The sequence below is a fragment of the Metopolophium dirhodum genome, chromosome 3 (genome assembly GCF_019925205.1).
Source record: "Metopolophium dirhodum isolate CAU chromosome 3, ASM1992520v1, whole genome shotgun sequence".
In the NCBI taxonomy this organism is placed as follows: Eukaryota; Metazoa; Arthropoda; class Insecta; order Hemiptera; family Aphididae; genus Metopolophium; species Metopolophium dirhodum.
Genome location: NC_083562.1, coordinates 20,082,287 through 20,110,060, shown reverse-complemented (window position 1 = coordinate 20,110,060; position 27,774 = coordinate 20,082,287). Strand labels below are relative to the sequence as shown.

The 27,774-nt window shown below is 27.3% G+C and overlaps 2 protein-coding genes across 5 annotated transcripts in view; both read right to left on the bottom strand.

Moving 5' to 3' along the window:
• LOC132941228 (uncharacterized) overlaps positions 1–12,893 on the bottom strand; it is a 36,783-nt gene extending 23,890 nt beyond the window's left edge. For both annotated transcript variants that reach the window (XM_061009175.1, XM_061009176.1), the window contains exons 1-14: positions 12,397–12,893; positions 9,312–9,481; positions 9,070–9,208; positions 8,923–8,997; positions 7,827–7,924; positions 6,906–6,980; positions 6,707–6,784; positions 6,447–6,637; positions 5,445–5,635; positions 3,762–3,872; positions 3,307–3,418; positions 3,033–3,215; positions 2,773–2,957; positions 239–343 (exon numbers count right to left, since the gene is read on the bottom strand). In XM_061009175.1, coding sequence (XP_060865158.1) covers positions 239–343; positions 2,773–2,957; positions 3,033–3,215; positions 3,307–3,418; positions 3,762–3,872; positions 5,445–5,635; positions 6,447–6,637; positions 6,707–6,784; positions 6,906–6,980; positions 7,827–7,924; positions 8,923–8,997; positions 9,070–9,208; positions 9,312–9,481; positions 12,397–12,462 — 1,779 coding nt within the window. In that variant the 5' untranslated portion in view covers positions 12,463–12,893. The remainder of the gene's footprint in view (positions 1–238; positions 344–2,772; positions 2,958–3,032; positions 3,216–3,306; positions 3,419–3,761; positions 3,873–5,444; positions 5,636–6,446; positions 6,638–6,706; positions 6,785–6,905; positions 6,981–7,826; positions 7,925–8,922; positions 8,998–9,069; positions 9,209–9,311; positions 9,482–12,396) is intronic.
• A 1,443-nt stretch (positions 12,894–14,336) lies between these two features.
• Positions 14,337–27,280, bottom strand: LOC132941256 (patatin-like phospholipase domain-containing protein 2). 3 transcript variants are annotated; one of them, XM_061009223.1, is made up of 14 exons: positions 27,156–27,280; positions 26,883–27,071; positions 23,045–23,157; positions 22,849–22,968; positions 21,915–22,103; positions 20,225–20,308; positions 19,969–20,148; positions 19,726–19,898; positions 19,470–19,633; positions 19,257–19,374; positions 15,345–15,473; positions 15,211–15,240; positions 15,026–15,116; positions 14,337–14,890 (listed from the first exon to the last, which is right to left on the bottom strand). In XM_061009223.1, the coding sequence occupies exons 2-13, from the start codon at positions 27,040–27,042 to the stop codon at positions 15,059–15,061; spliced, it is 1,518 nt and encodes a 505-aa protein (XP_060865206.1). In that variant the 5' UTR covers positions 27,043–27,071; positions 27,156–27,280; the 3' UTR covers positions 14,337–14,890; positions 15,026–15,058. The 3 variants fall into 3 exon arrangements, with proteins under 3 accessions (XP_060865206.1, XP_060865205.1, XP_060865208.1); XM_061009222.1 differs by having other exon boundaries at positions 26,883–27,076; positions 27,156–27,244; XM_061009225.1 differs by having other exon boundaries at positions 19,470–19,540; positions 26,883–27,076; positions 27,156–27,244.
• Positions 27,281–27,774: the final 494 nt, after the last annotated feature.

The window sequence follows — 27,774 nt, the reverse complement described above, 5'->3', positions numbered from 1 at the left end:
GTATACGGTATTTTCATTAATTACCGTCGGAGATATTTTTGGTAACAACAGTAATTGCCGATTCATAGTAAACCAGTATTCTAAAAGACTGCCAGCCCTAATATATATATAACCTTTAACACCTAAATTTAAAAAATATCTATTTAATTAAATGTTCAATTACAATAATAAAATGATAATGGTTTATAACTGAACATACATTACATAATATATATCTAAAATATAACTTGAAACTTACAATGTATAATGGAATTTTTTCAATATTTGTAATAAAATTGTCTAAATCACGCGTCTTCTTCACAAAAGGTATTTTAATTCCAATCTTAATAGCTAATCCAGGAATCTACCAAAACAAGCATATTAATTAATTAACAATATGAATCTCTATATAATACAGGTGATTCTTATCATTGTCACAAAACGTGTTTTTTAAAAAATTATATTTTAGATCCTGAGCAATGAATGGATTGGTTTTACCATGTGTTTATTTATTTTTATTTTTATTTTAGTCTGTCATCACCTTTTAGGACAGTAAAACTAAGATAGGACATTAAGCTTAGATTTTCTTCGACAGCATTTTTCTGATAGAAAAGTGAACTTAATTGGTACTTGAGGGGTCAAAAATAAAAATTACCCAGTAGTTTTCAAAAGCGCCATGAAAAACAAAAAAATATTAAGGAAAAAAGGGAAATTTTGGTATCAAATATTGGTTTCAAATAAAACCGATATTGATAAATCTGATACCACCAATATCGAGTATCGGTTCTAGTATCGGGCCTATCCCTAATTTTTATAGCCAATAATTGAAAATTTAAAACAATGTTACATGGTAGTAATTAACTCTGTAACCAAAAAATCAGTTTTTTTTAAAGTTATTTTAAGTTAAAATTTAGATGAAATTACATGTTAAAAAAACCAATAATAACAATTTTAGTTATTTTTTTGTAATTGTATTAAATTAATTCACCTAAACGGCTTCCATATTAATAATAAGTAATAACAATATAAATCTAATATAAAATTTCCTAGACTGACAGGTCTACGCTCAGAATCGTTTTTCGTATACAATTATATTATATCATTGAATTCAAATTTAAGAGGACGAAATACCTGCATTTGTTGTCTCCGTCTAACAAATACGTGACATACTAAATGTACGCTCAGAAATTCAAGTTTTATGCCGTTAGCTTAAAAATTTGAGTGAATCGACCTATTATGAAACTTGATGATAAGTACATTAGATCTGTGTCCTACCGTTCTTACAGTCGTTGCCAGATAAATTGAGACGGCGGCGGCGGTTTTCAGTAAGTGTAGCCCAAACTAGTCACTGAGGTCACAGTGTGGTGCAAAGGTCACACAGTTGGCTACGACGCACACAGTCAACCAGTTCGAACCCGGCTCAGTGCAAAAAATTGTATTTATTATTATTATTATTAATTAGTTTATATTATTTTACAATTTCTATTTTTTGTTCTTAAATAAAAGATTATTATCGGAATATTTGATTTTAAATTAATATCGTAAAATAATTTTTGTGACAATTGTTGGTTTATTGATGTATTTTCAGTAATAATATTCAAATACGGAGAACCACTGTTTTTCCGTTATCGTGCCACCGCCACAGTCTTAATTTATCTGGCAACGACTGTACCATTTAGTTCCATAATACGTCGATTCACTCTAATTTTTTAGCTAACGGCATAAAACTTGAAATTCTGAGCCTAAATTTGGTATGTTACGTGTTAGTAAGATGGAGACAACACATGTGGGTGTGGCGTCCTCTTAATACTATCCATTACGGGAACGTTTTCGAAACCATGGATCGTGAAATTTTTTTGATGGTTCATAACTCGCGATTACGATTATGGTTATTTTAGTCGTAAATTGATACCTCTATATTGTATAATAATAATGTGAAGTCCAACTAGTATTATAGAATGTATGACATTGATTTTACATTGGATATCAGTATACTTTTAGTAACTAAACAAAGAAATAGATTAGATGTCACTCATGACATGCACATCAGTTTATCTGAAATTGTACCACAGTGGGAAATATTATGCAACACATCCAGAATTCACACTAAAATCAGCAATAAATTATGCAATTTTCATACTTACTTAAATTTATTTATTTATTATATATTTAGTATTTAGTATTGTATTTTCTAAAATTCAATGATAAAATTGATTATAATAAAAATATTATTTATTTATGGCATACTAGATTTTTTTTTTTTTTTTAGCAGGTAAAGATTAAATTTATGGGTTGCTATAGCAAAAAGTTTGGGAAACACTGCATTACAGTAACCTACTTGTAACCAACTGTACAACAGAGCGACATCCACTAACCCGCTTTTTAATGTTTTATCCTAATAACTTTTACTTTTTGAATGACAACATACAGTTTTAATTTAATATTTAAAAGCAAAATGTTTTTCTGAGTATTTCGTTAAATAAAAATTAAACTTGAAACTAGTAGTATAGGATCTTTATGTATTTTAATTTAAAGTTAAGATAAGCGTGGTGGAATGGTAAGCAGTTAATCCTGCAAAATGTCCACTACTACCCTCATCTAAACTTAAATACTTAAATAACTTATAAACTACTAGTCAATAATCCTAAATATAATAATAATTAAATCTATATAGAAATAAAAATGGCCAAAACACTGACCAACAACTATGAATGTCTAAAAAGTTGATAAAAATTGTAAATACAGATATTCATATATTTCATAGAAATCTAGTATAATATTATAATATCTAACCTTTATTAATTCATCTGATAGTTCACAAACAGAATTTGCATGAACAAATTCACAATATCCAAAATCAATATTTTGTACATAAATCTCATTACTATCAACATTTTTAATTTTGGCACGATATTGAGATGTTTTACGTACAATTATAACAATATCTCCTACATTTAACTCTTTTTTACATATATCAGCTGAAAGTATACAACATGGTTATTAAGTTATTACATTTATTTAAAAAAATATTATTTGTCAAAACATAGACATACCTTTAATATGATTACATTTTACCAATACGTCATTTAATAGATGTACATCCTTCACAATATATACATTATCCATATCTTCAAAATGTTTTAAAAAAACTACATCATTATTTTTTAAATCACTGAGTCGGTTAGTATTATTATGAATTATTGAAGTATTTTTATCTATTTGTACAGGTGTAAGTTCTGATTCAAAAAACGATAATAATTTAAAAACAAATTTTTATTTGTTCAACAAATAAATTTAAAGATTTCCACTAGATGGAAATAATATTACCAGATTGTATTGATGTACACTTCATTAAATATTTAGAATTGATATATGATCCATTTTCTATATCTTTCAATTTCACATTTTCTAGACAATTTTTAGAGTTTTCATCGAACTCCTAAAACATAATATAATATATACATTTAAATAACATTTAATTTTAATATTATAATGAACATAGAACATAAAGATATCATATATATAATACCGTTTGTAAAACAATATTTGTATTCTTACAAGTTTCAAATAATAATAATATAATTGTGTAGCATTAACCAATTATATTATTTAATATAAATATAAATGTGATTGATTATTAAAATTATTGCCACATTTAATTCATTGAACAAATTATATTTTCTTGTGAGTTCATTAATTACAATTATAGAAATATAAGATACATATCTATTTTCCAATAATTAGTATATTATATTATTATAAGTATATTATACATTACGTACTATTACAAATGGCTTTCCGTCATCACAAAATTCTTGAAAAATAGTTTTAATTTGTTTAGTAGTTTGATGATTTTTTAAATCACTGAGTCCTATTTTTATAGCGATTCCAGGCTGAAATTGTACAAATAAAAATATATAGAAATATAGATAAGACTAATTTTGTATAAATAGTAATTATATAAGTATTGTTAACTAGAAAACAGACTTTAAAACAAACTTTATAATGAATAAATGAAAAAATAATTTCATGATTTTTGCATAAAAATCAGATATTTTATAATAGTTTATTGTTTTTCTGTAAAATTATATTACATTTTGTCACGGAAATAATATAGTAATATGCAATGCATCAATTTTACTTAATAAGATAACTTAGTTTTGATTTCATGTTTTCATATTTACCATAACTAATAAAAAAGGTAGGATTATAAAAACTTTTTTCATTAGGTTAATTGGTTTTTGATTTTAAAGTGGATTTTCTAGAAAAAATATGATGTTAATGACTAATTCAATATGATTTTATAATTATTATGTTTATGGGCAAAGCTATATCTTATATCTTTAGGCTCACATGACTCAAATCACAAGCATTCCAATAACTATGGTACACACAATATATTAACCAATATACTTTTAATGTAGGTACCTACATTAGTATTAACTACTAGGCTTCTTCAATGATATATTTTTGAATATCGATATCGTTTTGAATCGTGCGATGTTAAATCGCGATATAGAAAAAAAAATTTAGGTATCGATATATCTGACTATCATAAATGTCAATACTCAAATACTCAATTGACTAGGTACTAGGTAGTAACTAGTGGGTATTATATTAACAATTGTTTTGAAATATACTATTCAAGAGCTTTGGCATTAAAATCAGTTTAGCTTGCTGTACATCGACTATCGGTATATTTCGATTAACAATATATTACAATATTATCGATACCTAAATGTTTGAAAAAAAGTTTGCAATATCAATATCGAAATCCTTGAAGAAGCCTATTAACTACCAAACATTTTGTAAATTAATTGATGTTATGATTTTTGTACCGTCAATATTGGTCAGTGTGGGGTATATGATTTAAATTAGTAACACACAAAATATTGTATTAAGGGCCTCATACCAAAGTTCTCCGTGACATGAAAAAATTATCACCTCTCTCTTACAAAACAACTCACTTTGCTCACTATTTTACAAAAATATTTTAGTCAATACTTCATATTTTCAAAATATGTTTTGTTTTAAATAATTAATATTTGATTATCTTGTCATAGAAATATTCTTTGACTATTTATGTGAACTACTAGTTACAGTATAAGTTATGAATTAGAGTAATGCAGAACACCCTTTTTGAATGAAATGTAATATTCTATAAGTGAAAAAGTACTAAATAGTATTTATAGACTGAAAAAAAGATTAACATTAAAATGTTGTATCAAAATCTGTTTTCCATTTATGCATTATGTACATAAACTTAATGGATAGCGCTCAATGGTAATGTAAGATATACTTTAAGAGAGGCGAATAATATATAAGAAATACAATATTAAAAAAGAACAAAATATATTTCTGGTATCAAATTATGATAAAATGGATAAAAACAATAGAAAATTTGATCATAATAAAATTTAATTATTAAAAATTAAATAATAAATTTAAAGTATAAGAAAAATTACCTTCTTTAATTCATCAGCTAATTCATAAATAACATTTGATGGAATTGTTTCGATATTCCCATAATCAATGTAGAAAACATCATAACTGCCATTATTATTTTTTAATATTTTCGCTCTAAATAAATCACTAAAGTGGGGTGAAAAAACTTTGACCATATCTCCCACAACTGGATTACATTTTATTATTTTATCTAGTAATAAAAAAATACATATATAAATTAATTGTTTTGTAGTTTATTACATAAAATAATAGTGAATATAAAAATAAAGTACTTATTGGTTATTTATAACTACTTATCATTGTTACAAGATTAGTTATCATATATAACTATACTAATGCAATGATAACTTTACTAATTAGTTTGACTAAAAATTTGATTATTAAATATGGTATTTAAAGGTTCTACTCAAAAATATTATTTAAAATAATAATAAGTAATAACCATTACTTATCATTTACTTATTGTTTTCAAAACATTTAATCATAATAGTCGACTAACATGTTTTAACTGTATGCATTATACAAATACTTTCCCAAGACAGAAAACAATGCTATGATGAAGTGTTTCAAAGTATAGAATTTTAGAATATGTAAATAGTCGATGCAACAATAAATTATCATCATGTTAAAGTGAACTCACATAAAGGAAATATAGATATAAAAAAATTTTATGTTAGCTATGGAAGTGTAGTTAGTAGGAGTGGTTTGAAATAATCTTAAGGTTAATATGTGCTTAGACAGAAGAACCTACATTTTAGAAGTAGTGTAAAAAAAAACCTAGTAAAACCTAACATACTCTAACAAGACTTGTATCAAATTGTGAACATTAAATTTTAAAATTTGTGGTAAATATAACATGAGTTATCAATATTGAAAGTAGTCTTAAATGATTAAATTATGTGTTGAAAAAAAAAATATAACAAAACTCAATTATTTTTACATCATTTCTTGAGATTTTTTTTATATAATTTGAGTAGTAAGAAATATAAATTAATTTTAACCTGTACTTTTAGCAGTTTTCGTTACAATAACACCATCAGCAAAATCATAACTGCCATTATTACCACACTTTATAGCTTTACCAACATACAAACAAGTAAAATCTTCAAAATAGGTCAAAATGCAATAGTCCTCATTTTTAAATGGCACATTCCTACCTACTCCACTACCTTTTCTGGAATTACTAGATAAGCTGTAAATAATAACGTTTTTATTAATATATTATTCAAGTAGTCATTAGATGGAAGAAAAATGTATTTACCTTGATTCGTTATTAACATGACCATTGGTTATATTATTTTGTACACTTATAATTTTTAAATCATTAGCAGAGTTGATGCTAAAACAAATTTAAATAAAGAAATTATAGAAATTACAAGGCATTATGTAAACTTAAAATGAGTTACAAGTTAAGAAAATATTAATTAAATACATAGTAGTCATAAGAAAAAAGTCTTTACCTTAATTCATTATTATTATAACCATTGGTCATATTTTGAACACCTATAGTTTTTTGTTGAATAGCAGAGTTAATGCTATAACATGTTAAAAATAAATAAATTACAAAACATGGTAATTACAATAAAGGTATTAAGTAAACTGAAAATTAGTTGTAAGCTCAAGAATCTTAAGAGCAGTAATACCAAACTTGCTTTTTTTCATTGGGCCAAATTCATGAAATGTTGGCTTTCATTACCAATAAAATAAACATTTAAAAAATACATAGAATATATTTTTTATACATTATTTCAACCTAAAAATTGACCTCAGGCTTTATTGCTGTAAATCTTTACAACAAATAGGCAAATGATAATAAACGGAAATTACCAACGAAAGTACATGTAGATCATTAATTCAATTACTTAATAAAAAAAACATTGAATTAGGGGCCCTATTATAATAAAAATGGTTAGACATTTATAGTTTAAAAAAACATACCATTTTAAATTTGTATAAAATACTATAAAAGTGGATTTCAAAACAAAGATTTCTATACTATTACATTTAAACTATTCATTGATAATAATAATAAAAAATATAATACTACATAATAATTAAGTTAATAGGCTTCTCTTACGATATATTTTTGAATATCGATATTGTTTTGAATTGTGCAATATTAAATCGCATTATCGAAAAAAAAAATTTTGATATATCGATATTCCGATATCACTATGACTATCGTAATTGCCAATACTCAATTGACTAGGTACTAGTAGATATTAGTTAACAATTAATTGTTTTAAAATATATTATTCAAGAGCTTTGGCATTAATATCAGTTCAGCTTGCTGTCCATCGATTATCGATATATTACGATACCCAAATTTCCGAAAAAAAGTTTATGATATCGTTGAAGAAGCCTATAAGTTAATAACTTACTCTGTTTTTGATTTTAAAATTTGTTTTTCATTAACACCATTTTCCAACTTTGTATCATTGCAGTTAACTTGAACAAGAACAGCACCATCGTATAGATTCTAAGAATGAATAAATAATAATAAAATATACAAAAAATAATACAATAAAACTAATTAGTACAAATAATATTAGCTATAAGCATGGGTGTCTGGAGATCTATATATAATATATAGAATATATCTACCTCATCAGGTTACTATTTTTTTTTGAAATTGTTTTATATAAATACTTGTTTTAGCACACTGAATTCAAAAATATTTAAAAAAAATTTGCGCCTATATTAAACTTATACTGCTCAAAAGTGACGGCAAATTAAAGTCGTGGATATTGCTATATTAACTATAGGGTTAAGTCAGTGGTGCCCAATAAGTAAAAAGCTACAGACCCCTCAAACTTAAATAGGTCCGGAGACCCCTTAAATACTTACTTTTCAATGTGAATAAATTAATTGTTTACCTTTTTCGCTATAATAGAGTTTCAATAGTCCAAAAAGACCCGGAATTTCAAACAAATTAAATAGTTTTACTAAAATAAAATAGAAATGAAAAATCATTACAGTTGATAAAAATCACTACCTTTGATTAAATTCAATATAATATGTATATTATATCTATATTTAATCAATGGTACAAAACAACTGCGGATCCACTAACATCAATACGCAGACCACCAATTGGGAACCACTGGGTTAGATCACTCATAAGGTTATCGGTTATGTTAGCTTCTTCTATCTTCTATAGTCACCCACCGTTCCTAATCCTACTGTAATTTCGAAACTAATAATTTGCGCAAATTTTTTTGTATTTATGCCATATACTGTAATATTGACAATCATTATTCCAATAACTTTTTAATGATAGGTAAGTATCCTCTAATTGTTTTTAAGGTTATTAAAATAAGCACTCAAAAAGGTGTTAGTACTTTAGGGGAATTTTTTTATTTTAAAAAAGCTAAGTTGTCTGGTTAAGTAGATTTGTTTCCAAATTTTGCAGGTTGTGCCTGTGCAGGAACGACCCGTAGAAACACATATAGCGTTAAGTTATAACACAATAATTACACTTTCTGACAGAAGAGGTTTTATAGAAAATATTGTTTTCTTTGGAACAAAATCTTTGAACGTGACTGGTAAAGCCTAGAAAATAAAATTTGTGAACATAAAGTGATTTAAATTTAAGCGTTTAAAATGTAAATAACTTTTACTTACTAATGGTTCATACATAAAATAATATGGAAGGACAAACAGATTTTCTAACTTAGTGTCATAAAAAGAGCCATAATCAATTAGTTCAATTCTGGTATTGTTAGTTTGATATTCATTGAAACTAATTAATTTCCCTCTGTACCTAAATAAACACAGTACATAATTTATAAAATCAGACACTTGTTCCATGTTGTGAAAGTAGCATTAAAGTACATTATTTCTTAATTTTATATTAAATAAATTACCATTTTCCTTCAATAACAACAGCAACTATTTCTAATGCTTTAAATTGTGTCACTTTATCATATGAGCTACTCAGTAATGAAATTGATTCCATATCTTTCGTTCGCTTTTCTATTTTATTCTTAGTCGTCACTATATATACATTTTTGGAATCACTTGAAAGCAATTGAACCTATTAAAATAAAATTAATGTTATAATCTTTGATATTTTTATTAAATATGATAATCATTTGTACAATGCATAATGTGGCACTTGGCTTTAATTATTTGGGGTGTAAAAATTAATCACAATTTACTGACCTAGGTATTTAAAATAAGTTTGCTCTATTAATACCTATTTTTTCTGGGAGGGGTGGGGGCAACTGACTAATTCTTTTGATAACCGATAACTAACCAATTATTTAAAACACTCCTTTCGCCCAAATTCAGCATATGGACCTAGGTACACCAAGGTACATATGATTTTACAGATATTTAGTTCACTTTTAGGCATGCATGTGGTAAAAATTAACAAATGATTTTGATCACAATTTTGTTTTTCCCTGCGTAGGTCGCGCGGATTACCATTGTAATCCATCTAAAAATAAATGTATTTTTCGTATTTTGAAAACCAATGGAATTATCTGATTTTTTCAGTACCTTCGAATGACATGTTGCTTAATATAGTTAGTTCGTTTTCAAATACCAGTCGCAGAAGTTGTCGTTGTTATCGTAGTTCAAAGTTTGTTGGATTACCAGTGTATGCCACGCGATCTTTCACGCACGTTTATTTTATATAGAAAAAAAATCATATTTTCAAGTATAAATTAAAAAAAAATTGTCAGAATGTACTTTAAATTTTCAATATAAACTTAAAACCTATAAAAAAAAAACGGATTACAACTGTTATCCACGCGACTACCGACGTCCTATTAAGGTACGCAACCTCCTTAACAGGGTTAAGCAGTTTATAAAACTGTTTCTGTGGGTCTAAGAATTAATTAATAAAAAAGAAAACATATTATAAAATAGCTGTTTAAACTTTAAACTGATTAACCTAACTTCCCTATTGGCTACTATAAATGTATTCTTTATGATTATAATAGTTTTTTACTGATAAAAGACCATGATTTTCAGAAGACACGGAAAAGATAATATACCTTAGTTTGTTAGAAGTTAAATAAAAAAAAAAAATTCCCTTTAAGTAGAAGATATAGTATATAATTTATACAGATTGGAGCAAATATATTTTAGATCCACGACTGTATAAATATACATAACTTGTTTCAAGTTATTAGAAGACAGATTTAATTTCTGAGCAGTCTAATAATAAAGGAATGACCACTACAGTAGAGCCAGAAAAATTAAAGTCTCGGATTTTCACGCTTATTAAAGCATAAATTATTTATTAGTAATAAATTATTACAGTTTAGGTATTACAATAATAGATTTTTAATAAAATACGAGATAAAATATAAATAAATGCATGATACTAGTAAGAATTTAAAATAAAAACATTTATGAAGGAGGTATGAATTTAACAGATTATTAGGTACTATTTGAGTAAATCAACAGTTATTACTTGAATGATTTTTTTGCCTAAGAAATGCACCTACCTATTATATAAAAATTTAACATGGACCAATGAGTTCAAACTGTCTTTTATTTTGAGACATTTAAGCTAGTTGATCCACGTGTTAAGTAGGTACGTGCCTGGGTCTACAAAGTTATATTTGTAATAGACTTGCATAATATGTTGAAATGCATTTTTATTCTTTAGAGAATCATAGAGAACGACAATCTGAGAGAATCAGGATATTTACCATACACAGATTTAAACAGTATGCATTGATTTTAAACATATGGATAGGTAATTCTATCTAAGTATTATTTTAATACTTGCACGGCATTAGTTAATTTATGTTATAAATCATCATTGTATAAAATAAAGAAGGTATAGATAGTTTTATTATTTAAAAACAGTACAGAGTATGATAACGGAATGGTAGTTTCCAGATTACCGCATCCAGCCAATGATAACCAATAAAAATAATTATAAACATCAAATACGGAGGGACCCACTAGTTTTGCATATTTTCACCACCACCGTTGTGCAAAGTTATCTGATAACTCTATATAATATTATGGAACAATACTTTACAGGGCAACCTTTGTTTTTGAAATTGTTTTTTTTTAAAGCGTTGTTTCCACATGCTTATTTCAAAAATGTTAGAAAAACTTTGGGGACATTTTTAGTTCAAAAGTTACGATAAAATAACTATTTTTGCTTCGGCCACCCACACGCTTGACTGTTGCACACTGGTAAACGAATCATTCAAAGAAACTACAATTAGAGATTTGACACATACAAATGCAAACAGCATTTTGGTTATTTGTCAATTTAAAACAAAAATATCCCTCGACTTGGTATGCAACACCACCTCAGGTCACAGGGTAAAAAATTGCATTTTGCAATTTGCGCACAGTAATGCCAGCGAGGTCACTCGCTCCCTGCGCTGCGGTCGGACAATAAAGTCGAAGGCAGACAAACAACCTAACAGGTAAACTTAACATTTTTAGTACACAAGTATTATAATGGGTCACTTCGCCTGCCGGCTCCAGTCGCCAGAGTAGCCAAACTGAAGAGGACGCCCACCTATTTTATGGTAGTGTTGCGCGCATGAGTATAAACGCAAAATCACAAATTTTGGAAGGCTATAAATTCCATAATAATGATTTGTGCAAATTGTTTTTTGTTCTTAACATCTACACCGCTTTTCGAAAAAAAAAATTTAAAAAAAAGGTTGCCGGTAAAGTTGACTTATACTGTAAATATTGTATTTTATGTTTGTTATACAAGGAAATATATGAAATACAGTTCTTCAATAGTTGGGGCTAACTACATGCGCACCCACTTGTGTAAATCATTTAAAAATTAAAATGAGCATGTAGGTAGGTATACAATGAACTATTTGGAACTATCCTTGTACAACGATTATCATGATTATACAAAACTACAAAAGTAAAGTTGAATACAAAATAATATTAACACTCTCCATATTAAACATTAAAAAGTGAAAACCACAACAATTATAATTTTTAACATACCTCGGTCCACGTGTTCAAAGGCAAGAACTCCAAAACTTGTTTGGACGTAAGAGAACTGAAAACCATTATTATGTGCGTGTATACTAATTAAACTCAAAAATAATGGTATTTTTAACAAAAATAACCAGAAAGTAGCTGCAATAATCGTCGAGTTTGCTCATTCAAAATTCAAAATTACGAAAGACGGGAAGAGCTAACGGGTCAAGTCTTGTCGTCAAACGCGAGTTGTCAAATAAAATGGTAAATAACTATTACTTATTAGTTATGCCGACACGCCGTTAGTCGTTACGAGTAGTCGCTAGAATCGCGCACGGCGAAATGCCGAATTAGAAATAACAAATAAAGATAACCCTGAAAAGTGAAAACCACGATTTACCAATTACCGGAAACCAAAGAATATTATGTATTTATGAGCCCACGACGTTAGGCACAGACTGACGCACTGTCCAAAACAAATAACAAATAAACATTTCACATTTTACAATGAACTGTATCAATAAGCAAAATGCTTTGAATCGTTATCAATAATATAACGACTATAGCACCATAGCATGGCTGATAATAATATTATGCAATAACAATCTTTAAACGTGTTGCATACTGCACTAACCACAGTCCACGTGCCTCCATGGTTATTTGTTATATCTTATATCATGTTGTGCCCTATTCATAAACTTATGGCCCTCACAGAATAGTTAGAATAGCTATAATAGTCAGGCTCTAATAAGCCGTAGAGGCGATCATGTCACCATGACAAATTATAATATACAATAATATACAAATATTATTATATACATATTTAATTTGTCATGGAGGCAATTAGTAGGCGACAGCCACGGTCGACTGCAACCCGCAGACGGGCACAGAGTAAATCATAGACGTATCACGTATATCATATTACTATTATATGGAATTTGTAGTATAATTAATATTTTACATTAATAGCAAATAGTTAAGACCGTTTAGACCGTCCCCGTGGTATAATAAGCTTTTATTATTTAAGTTATATTAATTATATCATGGTATTAATGCTATATTGTTATATTCTGACGACTGACAGTCTATAATATTATGAAAACGACTACACCGTTCTCTCTTCTCTAATTACCACCATAGCCCCCATAGGACAATAACAGTTACGTAATTAGTTACGTTTGGTTATGACTTGACGTGTAGTTGTACATATCCCTTTATTTTATTATATTCTATGTTATGCACTTATGCACTAAAGGCTCAGTCAAACAGAAAACGGACCAGCAGCCGCGGTCAGCGTATCCGTACTCCATGACAGCCCGCTCTGTTTAACTCTTAGACTGAGCCTTTATATTTCATAGGACAAAAACACAACTATCGATAATCGGATTGGACTCCGATCAAAACTTTAAATCTTAATAGGTTAAGTATAAGTAAATAGAAAGTTACTGACATACAGTGGCGCCTTAGGCTAAATGGGTATAATATGCTAAGTGGAGCAATGGCTGTGGCATAGTCAGGCATTTCCACAGGCGCTTCCTTTCTACAGTGTGTCATATATTTTGATAATGAACACTGAATATTCACCAAGATTTGATTTCTGTTTCTTCTGACTTCTCAGTATTAAGTAATTAGGTACTGTATTTTCTAAGATATATTATTGATATAGTCAAGACAAGTTAACCCAATCAAAATTAGATAGGTTTGGTTTTAGGACTGTAAGTATAAAACTAGGTACCCATACCCAACTAATGGCTTAGACCGGATTAGACGTAAGGCATCATCTATACTTAACCTCAGTCTTATAAATAAAACTGAAGTATTGTACAAATGTATTTTTGATATTTTTAAATATCCATAAGTACAACTTATTTGTATTAATTAATTTTATTTATTTGTTAATATAACAGTAGTTACAGTACTACATATCAATAATACATTAAAATTAACAATTAACACCTCCCCAATAAGCAAACCACCACATCAACCCCATCTCCCTTAAATTTGCCACTGGTTTAGTAGTTACAATATTAGGTAATTGTTTTAATCAAATATGTTGAAAGTCTTAACTAGTATAAATAATTTAATTTCAATACATAACTAAATTTTATAATTCAGTGTTTTACTAATAATGGTTAGTTAATAAGAATATAATTAGAATATTTTAAGCAAACATACATGTTTTTAAACAATAAAACAGAAGTATGACACAAAATAATCTTAAAATTATTGATGAAAACAAAAAAAAAACAAATTAGTTCGTTGATATTCAAAATAAAATACAAACTAAGATAAATAAAAGATATAGGTATAAAAATGTAAAAACTAAAAAAACATATGTCTTTAAAAGTTATTTGTGACTAATTTAAATAATATAATATTTTTCAAGAATGCAGAAAAAAATATTTTTATTGCAATGAATTTAACTGACCAATAAAATGAAGGATCTCCAATAATATCCAATAGGTACGTGTAGTTAATATTTGGTATTCAAAATTCACAAGTGTTTAGAAAATTCTATCTGAAAAAAATACACACACAATTTATAATAGTATAGTATTAATAATAAAAGATAAGCAATAGCCCTAATTTAATTGAAATCAGTGTCTATAAAATACAAAAGGTAGGTACCTATGTGAACAAAAAAAATTCATACCTATATATAAGTTATAGTTGCAATAGGTAGGTACTAGGGATCCAAACTATCTGTATATATGTCAATAAAATTGTATGACAAGTTACTCATGCTATAAACATATCAAATAAATCATCTATAGGATATAGGTAAAACATGTATTTTAAGTTTATCAAGGTATTCAGATAATCCAACTCTTGTAGTACCTATTTAAAGTTTCATCAGCGGCAATTTCACTAAAAAATTAGTAAAATTAAGTTGTAAAGCATTTTATAAAAATATAATAGGTAATAACTAACAAATTTCAATTAAAATGTTATAATTAATTATGTGTACTAACGTTGATGTTTCCGAGATTAAAGAAAGTTTCCATTCTGTATTACAATGTTTTTCAGTCCTCGTAGATTTAATTTGATGACCATGCAAGTTAAGTTTAGATAGTTGAGATGATGTATAACCATTAGAATCTCTAAAAAATATTTATGTATAAAAGCAATTTAAATAATAGGTACAGAATTATTATTTTATTTACTTTATATAATATTAAATTAAATCTACAGAAGCATAGGAGTGCCACCCAAAACTATAGAAAATGTTTTTCAATATTTGCTATAACGGATACAATTTTTGTAAAGAAAAACATTTTCTATAATTTGTGTGGCACCCCTACGCTTTTGTAGAAATCAGAGTGTACAATATCATATATGTCTTAAATGTGTTTTTTTTTTCAATAGAATTAAAAATATTTTTTTTTTATTTTAGACAACTTTTTAAGTTTCTTAATAGGTATCAAAAAACTAGAAATATATTTAACTAAGACTTATCCAGTTATCACTATAAATATTTTAATACTACCACAGAATCTGTGATATTACAGTTGAATAAATAAAAAAGGGTACTGCTCTGCTGTACAATAATAAAATTGTAGAACATGTCATTGTGATGGATATGTTATATTTTAATTCAATGATAAATAATTGCTAAACAATTCTGAGCGGAAATGTCAAGTCATCCTAACATACTTGTAAAAATAATCAAATTTAATAACTAAAAAGGTGGGTAAGTGGATGTCGCTCTGCTGTACAGTAGGTTACAAGTGGGTCACTGTAATGGATGGTGTTAAATTTGAATTCAATGATATAATATCATTGTATAAGAAAAACGATTCTGAGCGAAAACGGTCAGTCAGCCTATGATATTACCAAGTATATTTGATGATATTATTGTGAATAAAGTAATTTATATATAACCTATTTACGTGGAGCCTTGTTTTAAATTTTCAATAATACAAAATAATCAATAAATTATAAATTTGATAAATGTTGTCAAAACTTGAACTTTAAATGCTTATAAAAAAAAATTGTGCCAATGTATTTTTAATATTTTTCAACTGCTATTAGAATGATATACCAGGAGCCTTATATTAAAATTTCACGCTTTTTTACCCAACAAATAAAATTGTATTGATAATTATAGAAAAAAAAACTAAAAAAATTAAAAACTGACAATGTCCGTAAACAGCTCAAAAAGAGTCAAATTATTTTCAAAATTTTATGGTGTATAGAAAATGCTAATACAAACATTCAGTGAAATTTTCAAGTATCTACAGTCATTCGTTTTTTAAGTACAATAAAATAAGAAAATTGTTACATGAGAAATCGAGTGAATATTTTTCGGTAATTTGTCAAAATTTAAACTTTAAATGCTTATAAATAAAAACTGTGACTATTGATTTTTAATTTTGTTCATCTGCCTTTGAAACAATAACCTAGGCGCCTTCTATTAAATTTTCAAGCTTTCTTAACCAACAAATAAAATTTTGTTAATACTTATAGAAAAAAAAACTAAAAAAATTGAAAACTGAAAATGTCCGTAAACAGCTCAAAATAAGTCAAAATATTCGGAAAATGTTATGGTGTATAGAAAATGCTTATATAAACATTCAGTCAACATTTCATGTACCTACGATCATTTGTTTTCAAGTTGCGCCAAAAACCAAAATCGATTTTCTCAAAAACAGATTTTGCGTAAGAATTCCCGTTTTTCCTTAATTTTTATTTTATTTTTCACGTCGCTTTTGAAAACTACAGGGAAATTTTTACTTTTTACCCCCCAATGTACCAACTAGATTCACTTTCCTATCAGAAGAAAATCCAAGCACTTTAACTGTCCTAAAAGATGATGACAGACACAAAATAAAATAAAAAAACATACATCATTGTAAAATCAATACATTCATCGTTCCACTCAGAATCTAAAAAAATTAATAAAAATCTAAAATGTCCCATGGATATAAAAAGCGTGGACTTTTTTTTATAAAAGTAGAAAAACTAGTTTGAAATATTCTATTAGAATTTATAAAGTAAAATAAAAATTTTATGAAATTCTGAAGAATAATTTACAAAATTAGAAAAAATACTCATGGTTATAAATATTACAAAAAGAATGATCAATTTTTGAAAATTTTACCATGTATGGAAAATTCTAATATAAATATTTGGGGAAAATTACAAGTATCAACAATTATTCATTTTTGAATTACAACAAAATATCAATAACCGATTAATGGGAATACTTTAATTCAGGTACCTACCGCTAAATATCAAATATCGTAAAAATTTTAAATTCAGGCAGTCATTAAATATGAATAGAACTTTCCAGTAAACTTTTTTTTCATGTTCAATTTAGAAAAACTCGAGGGGAACCTTCTGTTAAAATGTCTCATGTTAGCTACAAAAAGAACAATTTTTATAAATTTCTAACCAAAAAATAATTTGCATATTTTAAAGAATTTTGTCAACATTATAAATTTAAATGTACAAAAAAAAAATAATCGTGCCTATATATCTTTAATATTTTTGAACAAGTATTAAAGCATCTTATGAGAACCCTTGCATTAAATTTTCAAGCTTTTTCACTAAGTAAAAAAGTTTTTATCGACGACTATGTAAAAAAAGTTTACAAAATTCAATACATTTCTCAAGGCTAAAAAGGGTCAAAATATTTCAAAAATGTTACCATTTATAGGAACTGCTATTATCAATATTAGGCAGAAATTTCAAGTGTCTTTGTGTTATTGAGCTTTTGAGTTAAACCAAAAAAAAAAAATCAATATTTTAAAAAATTCCTATTTTTGTTTTTTCCCGACACTTTTATGAAACTACTTGGAATTTTCAATTTTGACCACTCAAAAGTACCTACCAACTTGATTCACTTTTCTTTCAAAAATCAGATAAAATTTCTATTATTTTTAAAATATAAAATATAAAATTCAAAATTCAAAGTATACTATAGATACTATACTAGATAGTATTAAAAATAAGTAAAAGAATATGAGTATTTAATATAGCTACACATTCCAGCATCACAAGCTTAGCTTTTAAGAGATGCTCAATGCTGCAGTAGGTATTGTAAACAAATAAATTCAAACATTGTTTACCTATTATGTATTATATTTATTATTATTATGGCAAATATTAAAAAATAGGATACCAATTCTCAAAATATGAAGGTTACTAATTTTTTTTAAAGTTGTCTGGAAGTATAGTTTATTACAATGTATTAAAATACGTTCATAAACCGGGAAAAGCTCTCAGAGTGAAATTTTCTAACTTATTTATATTATGTTATATAGTATATACATCCCCCTGGGGGTTTTATATATAGGCCCCCTGGGGGTTTGTGATACTCATGTCGGGGGTCCGCGGCATCCTTAACACATAACATACGTCAATAAGTGACATGAATGCATTATTACAATATTGTTGGATTATTATTTTTTTTTTTTTCGTATATATAATATCTAGATTCTATACCAAATAATTGTATTATTAATATTTATTAAGTAAAATCAGTTTTTTTTGTTCATACGAAATGTATATACAATATGCGTACAGCACTGTAGTCTCGGAAGTCTTATATTTACTGCCACTAAGTGCAGCTGATCGATCGTAGTCAACTATAGTTTTATACATATTACATTTTTATAAAAAATTAATTGTAATAAAATAATTATAAATGTTTATGTTTTGTTATGTCTACTTATGTAATTTGTTATATAAAATAATGATTATAATTTTGGTTATGATAACATGAGATGTTTTGTAAAAAAAAAGGTATTTGAAAAAAAATTTGGTAAGGGGGTCCGTGATCAACAAAAGGTTAAGAACCGCTGCATTAAAATATTTTTAATTCATTCTTTTCATTCATTAAATTAATTATTTAAATAAATATATATGTCCAAATATCTTACATAGTTATAGATGAAGCTGTTAGACTGTAATTAATAAAATATTCTATGCAATTTTGTGAACATTTTATACACTTTTTATGTTCATGCCTTTTGTTGTAATAATAATAATAAGGTGAATCTAAAAAGAAAATTAGTGGGTATAAAATTAGGTATAAATATTTATGTAAGATAGATATATGTATTATTTAGAAATTCAAAAGATTAATTTATTACCTTTTCCATGAATTTCGATTGGCATACAACTGTAGGATAATATTTTGTCAATAAATTCTAAACCTCTCTCACTGAAAATATCAATAAAATGCAATAAACTATTTATAGCATACTTAGATAATGTCCACATAGGTTTTTGAAAATGTCTAGAAGAACGAATAACCCTAAAAATATGCGTTTTGTATATTATACATGAATATTGAATACTTTTTTAAAACTTACCTATATAATTTGTTACAAAAAAAACTTTACTTACTTGAGTACAAATTCACAAGCTAAATCTGCCATAGCTATGTATGGTTGGGTGAATAATTTTACTAATAGCATTCCTTTAGATTTTAAGAGTCCGTTGAAAATGCTATTATGTGAGTCAATGTATCTGTCTAAAGTATATGTGATGAAATATGGCATTCCTTGTACTTTGGCAAACTAAAAACATATAATAAAATAAAATATAAGATACATCAATTTATTTATTGACTTTGATAAAAATATTTACAGCATTATTCCATTTGCAATCAATACATGAGGGGTTGTAGCCAGCCATGTCATAAATATTATTCTTGGATAATATAAAAGCATATCGCCGAATTAAACACATTTTACAATTAATTAGATTATTTTTTTGTAAAAACATTAGAGCATCATCAAAACCTTGATAACACAATTTAGCAAGCATCTAAAAATGATTTGCAAGATTATTGAGAATAAAAACAATTTAACAGGTAGGTATTTATTTTGAATTTGCATTATACCTCTGGTTCTGGTGGAAACATTATTCTAGCTACACGGAAACAATTTGTTTTAGTCATTTCAAAACTATTATTTGATATCTTTAACTAAAACAAAAATAAATATTTTAATTTATTGTTCTTATAAATTCTACTATGGTTAGGTACTTATTTAAAATTGAAAATAAATACCTAAATACATTTACAATATTTTAAATAATAATCAACTACCTACCAGAATATTATAAATATATAGGTACCAGCTAGGTAACATAATCCATAAATCGTAACATATTAGTTTTAGTATGTTACACAACATACTAAATAATACAATGAAGAAAGTATACGTAACTTAAGAGATCACAAGTAAGAAGTTATTATAATCTATCATAGGTTTAAATATTTTAATTTTTAATTTTTTCTATAGGTATTCAATCTGTAAAACTCGATTTACAATAAGAATATGTGATAAGAGAAACATGACAGGTGTTACATGAAAAAAGAAGTAACCCAGCAGTTACACTTTATGTTTAATTTTTTTTTAATTTGTTATAAATATAATATATAATTTTTTTTTTGGACTTTTCATTTTAATAAAGGATTAAGTATTTAGGTCACGACACCATCTTCTCTTAAGCATCCTTTGGGGGTTTCTAGGTATTGAATCTGAGTCAAGTGCTGAGATTAGTGGGTTAGGGTGATTTACTAGTTGTGAACGATAACATTTATGTATAATTTCGGACATTTCTATGACAGTTTTTATGTGTAGGGCTATGTGAAGTTTGTGATTAGATACGTAGAAGGGGGCCTTAGTTATCATGCGCAAGGTGATCAAATGATCGATTGGAATCTTTCTATTCTGTTTAAATTTGACAGTTTAGCCACAACCCATATCTGGATGCCGTTTGATATTTAGATTGAGTTTTGAGTGGTTACCAAGTAAATAATATAGTGATTTCTTTCTGACATTTAAAGTTTTACGTTTAATTTTTATAATATGTTCTGCCCAGGTGAGACGTTTGTCTAGCGTTAGGCCTAAGTAACGGACATTGGAGACTTTTTGTATTGTTTGGTCATTTAAGTTGACTAAAGGTATTTCACCTTGTCTTAATGAAAAAGTAATGTGTGATGATTTTTCATTGTTAATTTTTACTTTTCATTTAGTATACCAGGAAGATAGACTGTTTAGGTGGTTTTGTAAGTATAATTTAGCAGTGTTTAGATCATTTTGAGAAGTGAAGAATCTTGTCATCTGCAAATTCAACAACTGAAGTATATGGGGTAGTTGGTTTGTCAGCTGTGTACAAGTTATATAGGAAGGGAGAGAAAATAACACCTCAGGGGACACCGGCTAGAATAGGGGCAATTGACGACATTCCAGTGCCTACTTTTGTAATAAAGAATCGGTTATTAAGGTAGGATTGGAAGAAGTAAAAATAAGGCGCAGAAAGAATTTTTTTTTAATTTATAAAGAAGGCCTGGGTGCCATATCCGATCAAATGCTTGATCGACATCTATGGGTTTAATTATATTATATTATATTTTAAATTGTGATGGCTGATGAGTTGTAGATTGTTAATTCCTTAATTATGATACTTATGAAACAATACGTTGTAGGATGAGCCAGTAAGGTTGTATTTAGCATATAGATACTTTACAAGACTACTAATATCTATGAATTATGATAATTAAATAGAAAAAAAAAATTACTTACTAAATACTTTTTAATAGGGTTGTCACGAGGACAAATATCAGTAAGACCACTAAATGGTGAAATAGTTATAGTATTCTTATCAACTATAGGTAAATTGTCAGTAAATCCACCATCAATATACCTGTATTTGCCAATCAAAGGTGGCACAAATCCAGAAAATACTGGAATAAAAGCACTAGCTAATAATACCTGAAAAACAAAATGCATCAATATTGAGATATTTTAAATTACCAGTTTGAAATGTCTTATTATTCAAATTTAAGATTAAAGCACACTCTCTTGGTAGTTTGATAGTCATGATTAATATAAATCATAGGTAAGACTTAGAAATTAGAACAACAATAAATAATAATTATACCAGGTGGGTCGTGGTACGTATAGTAGATAGGTACTGACAAAGTACAAACAGACACAGTGCAGCGTCTCAAAATTGAATACATTTTTTTTTTATTTTAAGTTCAGATGAAAAGCGTGGAATTGTGGAAATGTGTAATGACTAATGGCACATAGACAGGGATACTACCCCGCAAAACATTTAGTAGTTCAGTACTGTAGTACTGACTGTTCTGTACCTGTCAACATTTAAAATACCTATCAGATTGTTATAGGGAACTTATAAGTAATAACTATACTAGGTACCTAACTCCTCATTAGCCTCGTTTGACGTATTAAAATTCTCAGAAAAATATTCTACTTTAGATATAAAATTTAAAATTTGCAACGTTATTCCAAAAAAATACTATTTAAAAATGATAACAATAAAAGAATAGTAAACAATATTAATAAGTTAATATAGTTGTGTTTTGTAATACTGTTCAAATTATGCAAAAGAATATTTTTTTAAATGTTAGTACTATAGCTGCTGATCGAAAATGAGTGCTTGTTTAATTTTAAAAGAATCAACTTGTATAGCAGGTAAATTTAAATTTCTTACCTGTATCACTTCTTCCTTGCTAGAAAATTGAGACATGATGACATTTTTGCCATCTGGAACTCTTGTTAGTGACACAAATAATTTACCACTTACTCGCTTGTGCGCATCATCAGGTAAGTCCTACAACAAAAAAAAACTCTAATTTATCCAATTTATCTTATTTAAAAATATTTAAAAAGAAAAAAAGTTATTTAACCTTATTTAGACGATTGTATAAATGTTCTGTGATATTCATAGATGGACTAAATGGACCTAATGCTTTTGATCTCGATTCTCTTACGATATCTAACATTTGACTAGTCATCAATTCTAAAAATAAGAATATACTTTGCAAAGTACACAAATTACTGCTGATAACGATATTGTGCAAAGATCTACTGTATAATTAAATATAATATAAAATTAATATTGAATATAGTAGAAGATACAAAAAAAAGATGGAAAAGTACTCGGGATTCGTTTTCTCGAAATAAGCAAAAAATTGGAACTGGATCTGCTAGATCAAATAAAAAAAATGGTCTTTGGCTCCTCATCTTAGTTTTTTGAAAAACGTGGAAAACGAACGAGGGTACGTACGATGTCTTATAATTTATTATGTATAGAATATTTTAGATTTATTTCAATAGTCAGCGTAGATAAGACATAAATATAGGTAGGTAAGTATGTTATTATTATATAATATGAGAAGTGGCGTGGTGAACTGAAAATTTTCCAGAGGCAAGTTACAAATATCCCAAGTATTAATGCACAATAATATATTAAATAATTCAGTGGCGTGACGAAGGACTTTATTTGAGGCCACGTGCCTCAGCTTAAAGGGTGGTGGGGGTCCTGGAGACTAGGGGCATTTCACATAGGTATAGTATATAATATTTTATTAAGTACACACTAAGACTAAGCCAATCATTCTCAGATACGATTATCATTACGTAATTATTTATATATAAGTATTTATAATTACCAATATAAATTATTGTGCCTCATAAGTTAATGAAGTTCGCCACCCCACTGAAATAATTTAATCATACAACTAATTATTATATTTCAAACCATTACTAGACCGGAGGCCTATTATAATTCAAATCATTATTGACTAGGTATAATAGGTACTAATATACTAGGTAGTAGGTACCTATTGAGTAGGTATATCATACATTGAGTTATATTTACTAGGGGACTCACCGGCTACCACCAACCCCACTATTTAAGAAAAATTCCAGAGAAGTTACCGTTCACCACCTTACTGTATATTATGTATAACTATTCACCTGGACTCCTATCTCGTAAACAGTACTACACAGCATAGACATATAGCAGATTGGTATACGAATTTGATTAAAAATAGCTAGTTCTTAAGATTTCCACAAAAAGTTATTGACTTTTTGGGTAGGTAGGTACCTATATCTGTCACTGAGAAAATATAATCCCTGAGAAGTACTTCGTATGAATACACATCAAGTCATTTTGGTTTGGTCGCGACGACTTGTCGTTTGTAGGAAAACAGTCACTAGACGACAACATGTGTCCTTGTGTCGTCGCGCCTTGGAAACCATACATTTAGTTCCGCTACTGCGGTCTTGATGGATTAGTACGTAGGTACCTACCTATAACAACTAATAAGTAGGGTATGTCGTATCCCGTATGTATATAAATTATAGGTAAGTAGTAAGTACAATAAGTACATAATATGTTAGGAATTAGGATAAATGAGAATTTAAATTGTCTTACATGAAAGTATAGCCTATAGGTAGGTATGAAACTATGTTATATAGTTTTCTTATTAAAGTCGTTTAAATGTTTAATGATGACCAGCGTCCAGTGCAAATTTTTTACCCACGTTATAGGTAGGTAGGTAGGTAGGTACACATAATTAATGGGTGATATTCGTATTGCCCGACGCCCGTCCTTTGGGAAAAATATAGTCCTAACCTTGCAGATACCTCCTACACGATGTGTTTCAGTGTTTGGGCACTTTTATTAAAATTCGTTCGGAAGTGCAGGGCACTAAAAATGATAAGGACAACGATTTAATATAATAATATATATATATTAATTATTTTTATAGATTCTTAGAGGTTTTAGTGTTTCGTGTTCAGTGGCGTAGCGAACTTTAAATCATGTGGAAGCGAACAAATTATTTATGACCTACCCCACCCTACTCAAACTGATCTATACGATACTCATATGCTCAAATAGGGTGGTGGGGTAGCACCCAAAATAAAGTTCAAAGATTGTCCGTATATGTGGGCTTTATGAGGTTATGACCCCACCACCAACCCCCAGAAACCAGAAGCAATTGCTTCTGAAAAACATGATTCGCTACGCCACTGTTCGTGTTTATTTTTTCTGTATCTGTAGGTTAGTTACCTACATTATAGTGTTATACACGTTTTATAGGACATAAAAAACTACTCTTAGACTTCGAAGTTCATGGTTAGTTTATGGTAGCAAATTTAATTTGGTTAGTACTTTTAGAGAATCAAAAGAAAAAAATTCTCATAACTTATTAAAATTTTGAAAAAAAAAGGGTAAGTGGGTGTCGCCCTGCTATACAGTACTACAGTAGGTTACAATAGTGGGTCACTGTAATGGTTGGTTTGAATTCGTTGATATAAAATCTTTGCAAACGAAAAATGATTCTGAGCAAAAACGGTCTGTCAGCCTGCAGTAATATTACTAAGTTTATTTGATGATATTATTGTGATTAAAGTAATTTGTTTTTCTATTAGACATTAAGTACAACAGGAAGTTAAATTAATTTTTGACAAGAAAAATTACATTTGAAAATGTCATAATTGTATGTATAAAATATAATAATATTCTTTAAAAATTTCATTAACCCACGAATAATATTTTTAAATTACAAAAATTAACTAAAACGTTATTCTTGGTTTTAATATATAACTTCGAGTGTAATTTCGTCCAAATTTGAATTTCAAATTAATATAAAAAATGTTGTTGTTATATTTATATATTAGATATTTTGGTTACAGTATGAATTATGAACTATCTATGAGAATCCTTATTTTAAATTTTAAATTTTTAGCTATAAAAATTGAACATTTTATAATTTTTTAACTACAAAATAAATACATTTACGAGATTTTGATAAATTTTTTTAAAATTTGAACTTAAAATACTTATAAAAAAAATCGTGCATATAAATATTTTTAATATTTATCAACTGATATTATAACAACTTAAAAGGAACGGTGTATTTAATTTTCAAGCTTTTTGAACTAACAAATAACATTTTATTGAATTTTATATAGAATAAAAAACTAAAAATTTCAAATTTCAAATGTCTATAAATAACTCAAAACGAGTCAAAATATTTTGAAAATATTATCATGTAGATTATCATAGAAAATAATAAAATAAACATTTTATGAAAATGTCAAGTACCTACCTAGAGTTAATAGTTTTCGAATAACAACAAAATCGTTGTATGAGAATTTGTTAATTTACGGGTGAATATACAATGTCTAAACTTTAACGCTCGTAAAAATTTAATTTTACTTTCCAGTAAAGTTTTTATTAAAGTTAATAGTAGGAAAATCTAAGAGGAATTTCGTAAATTTTTATTTTGAATTTCTAACTCGAAATAATTTACCAATTTTCGTGGTTTTGATGAATTTTGTCAACATTTTAACTTTAGACGCTCATAAAAAAATATTTATTGGATTACAATAAATGGATTTACGCTCTACTTTTTTTTCAATTTCCACTAACAACAACTTATAAAGACCGTTGTATTAGATTTTCCAGTTTTTTTGACCGAACAAAATATTGACAAAGAGATAAGAGGGACATAACAAATTGTACTAATAAGTAATAAATAATAATTATTAATGAAAAATTAGTCATATTATCATACAATCATATTTCGTAGTCTGTTAATACTTAATACCATCATATACGGCAACTGAGAAATGGTCAGTCACCCTGCAGTCGTATAATATACAGATACTTATATACTCATATAGGTATATCGGCTATATCGCTTAAATTTATGAATACATTCAAAAACTTACCCAGAGGTATGTCACAAAGTAGACAGCATGCAGAAATGGCACCTGCTGACGAGCCACAAATTTTGTTTTCTAAAAGGTATGGTGCGTAAGTTTTTAAACACGATGCCACCCCTATATGATATATGCCTAAAAATCCACATCCAGAAAACGATATATTCATATTTTAATTATAAATTATCGCGGACAAACCTAAACTGATTACAATAAGAACACAAGTTATAATAATAAGTAAGTATAGATATGTGAATTTATTTTATATTGATTTGTACAAACCTAATTTTAAATTATTCTATTATTAACACAATTTCAAAACAATAAATTTATCAAGAACTAATATAATTTAAAAATTCTGTTCATTTATGAACTACGAATATCTCTCGGCCACAATAAACTATTACTGATTAGTGATCAACACTTAATGAAGGAGATTTTCCAGTTCTTTTTGAAGATCTCATAGATCATAATATCATATAGATAACAACAATAATATCGCATATAATTATGCCCCTTCCTAATAGAAAATATTAATAATCGCTTTATTTTTCCGTTGATAATTGATATAATATTAATTAATGGACGGTGCATTGTTGTTGCAATAATAACTATTCGTTAAAATTGATTTAATTTAGTATATTTATGGCATACTTTGGCCTGTTTTTTTAATAAGTAAATATAACATTTAATAGGTACGCCCGTGCACTTAACGACGTGTGTGTGTGCGTGTGCCATGTTATCATATAATACCACAATATCTATATATTAATATAATATCACCTAATATATTATATGATTATACATAATACCATTATATTACATATTACAATTCGTAATAGTTTGGACTTAGGAACCATTGTCATATATATTATATGACAAAATCAGTCATCCGTAATAC

Coding starts and splice junctions, on each gene's coding strand:
- LOC132941256 (XM_061009223.1), bottom strand. CDS start 27,042: ATGAATATATCGTTTTCTGGATGTGGATTTTTAGGCATATATCATATA. Junction 20,309..21,914: donor ACCCTATTAAAAAGTATTTA/GTAAGTAATTTT, acceptor TTTTTGTTTTAG/TTAAAGATATCAAATAATAG. Junction 20,149..20,224: donor TGTTTCCACCAGAACCAGAG/GTATAATGCAAA, acceptor AATCATTTTTAG/ATGCTTGCTAAATTGTGTTA.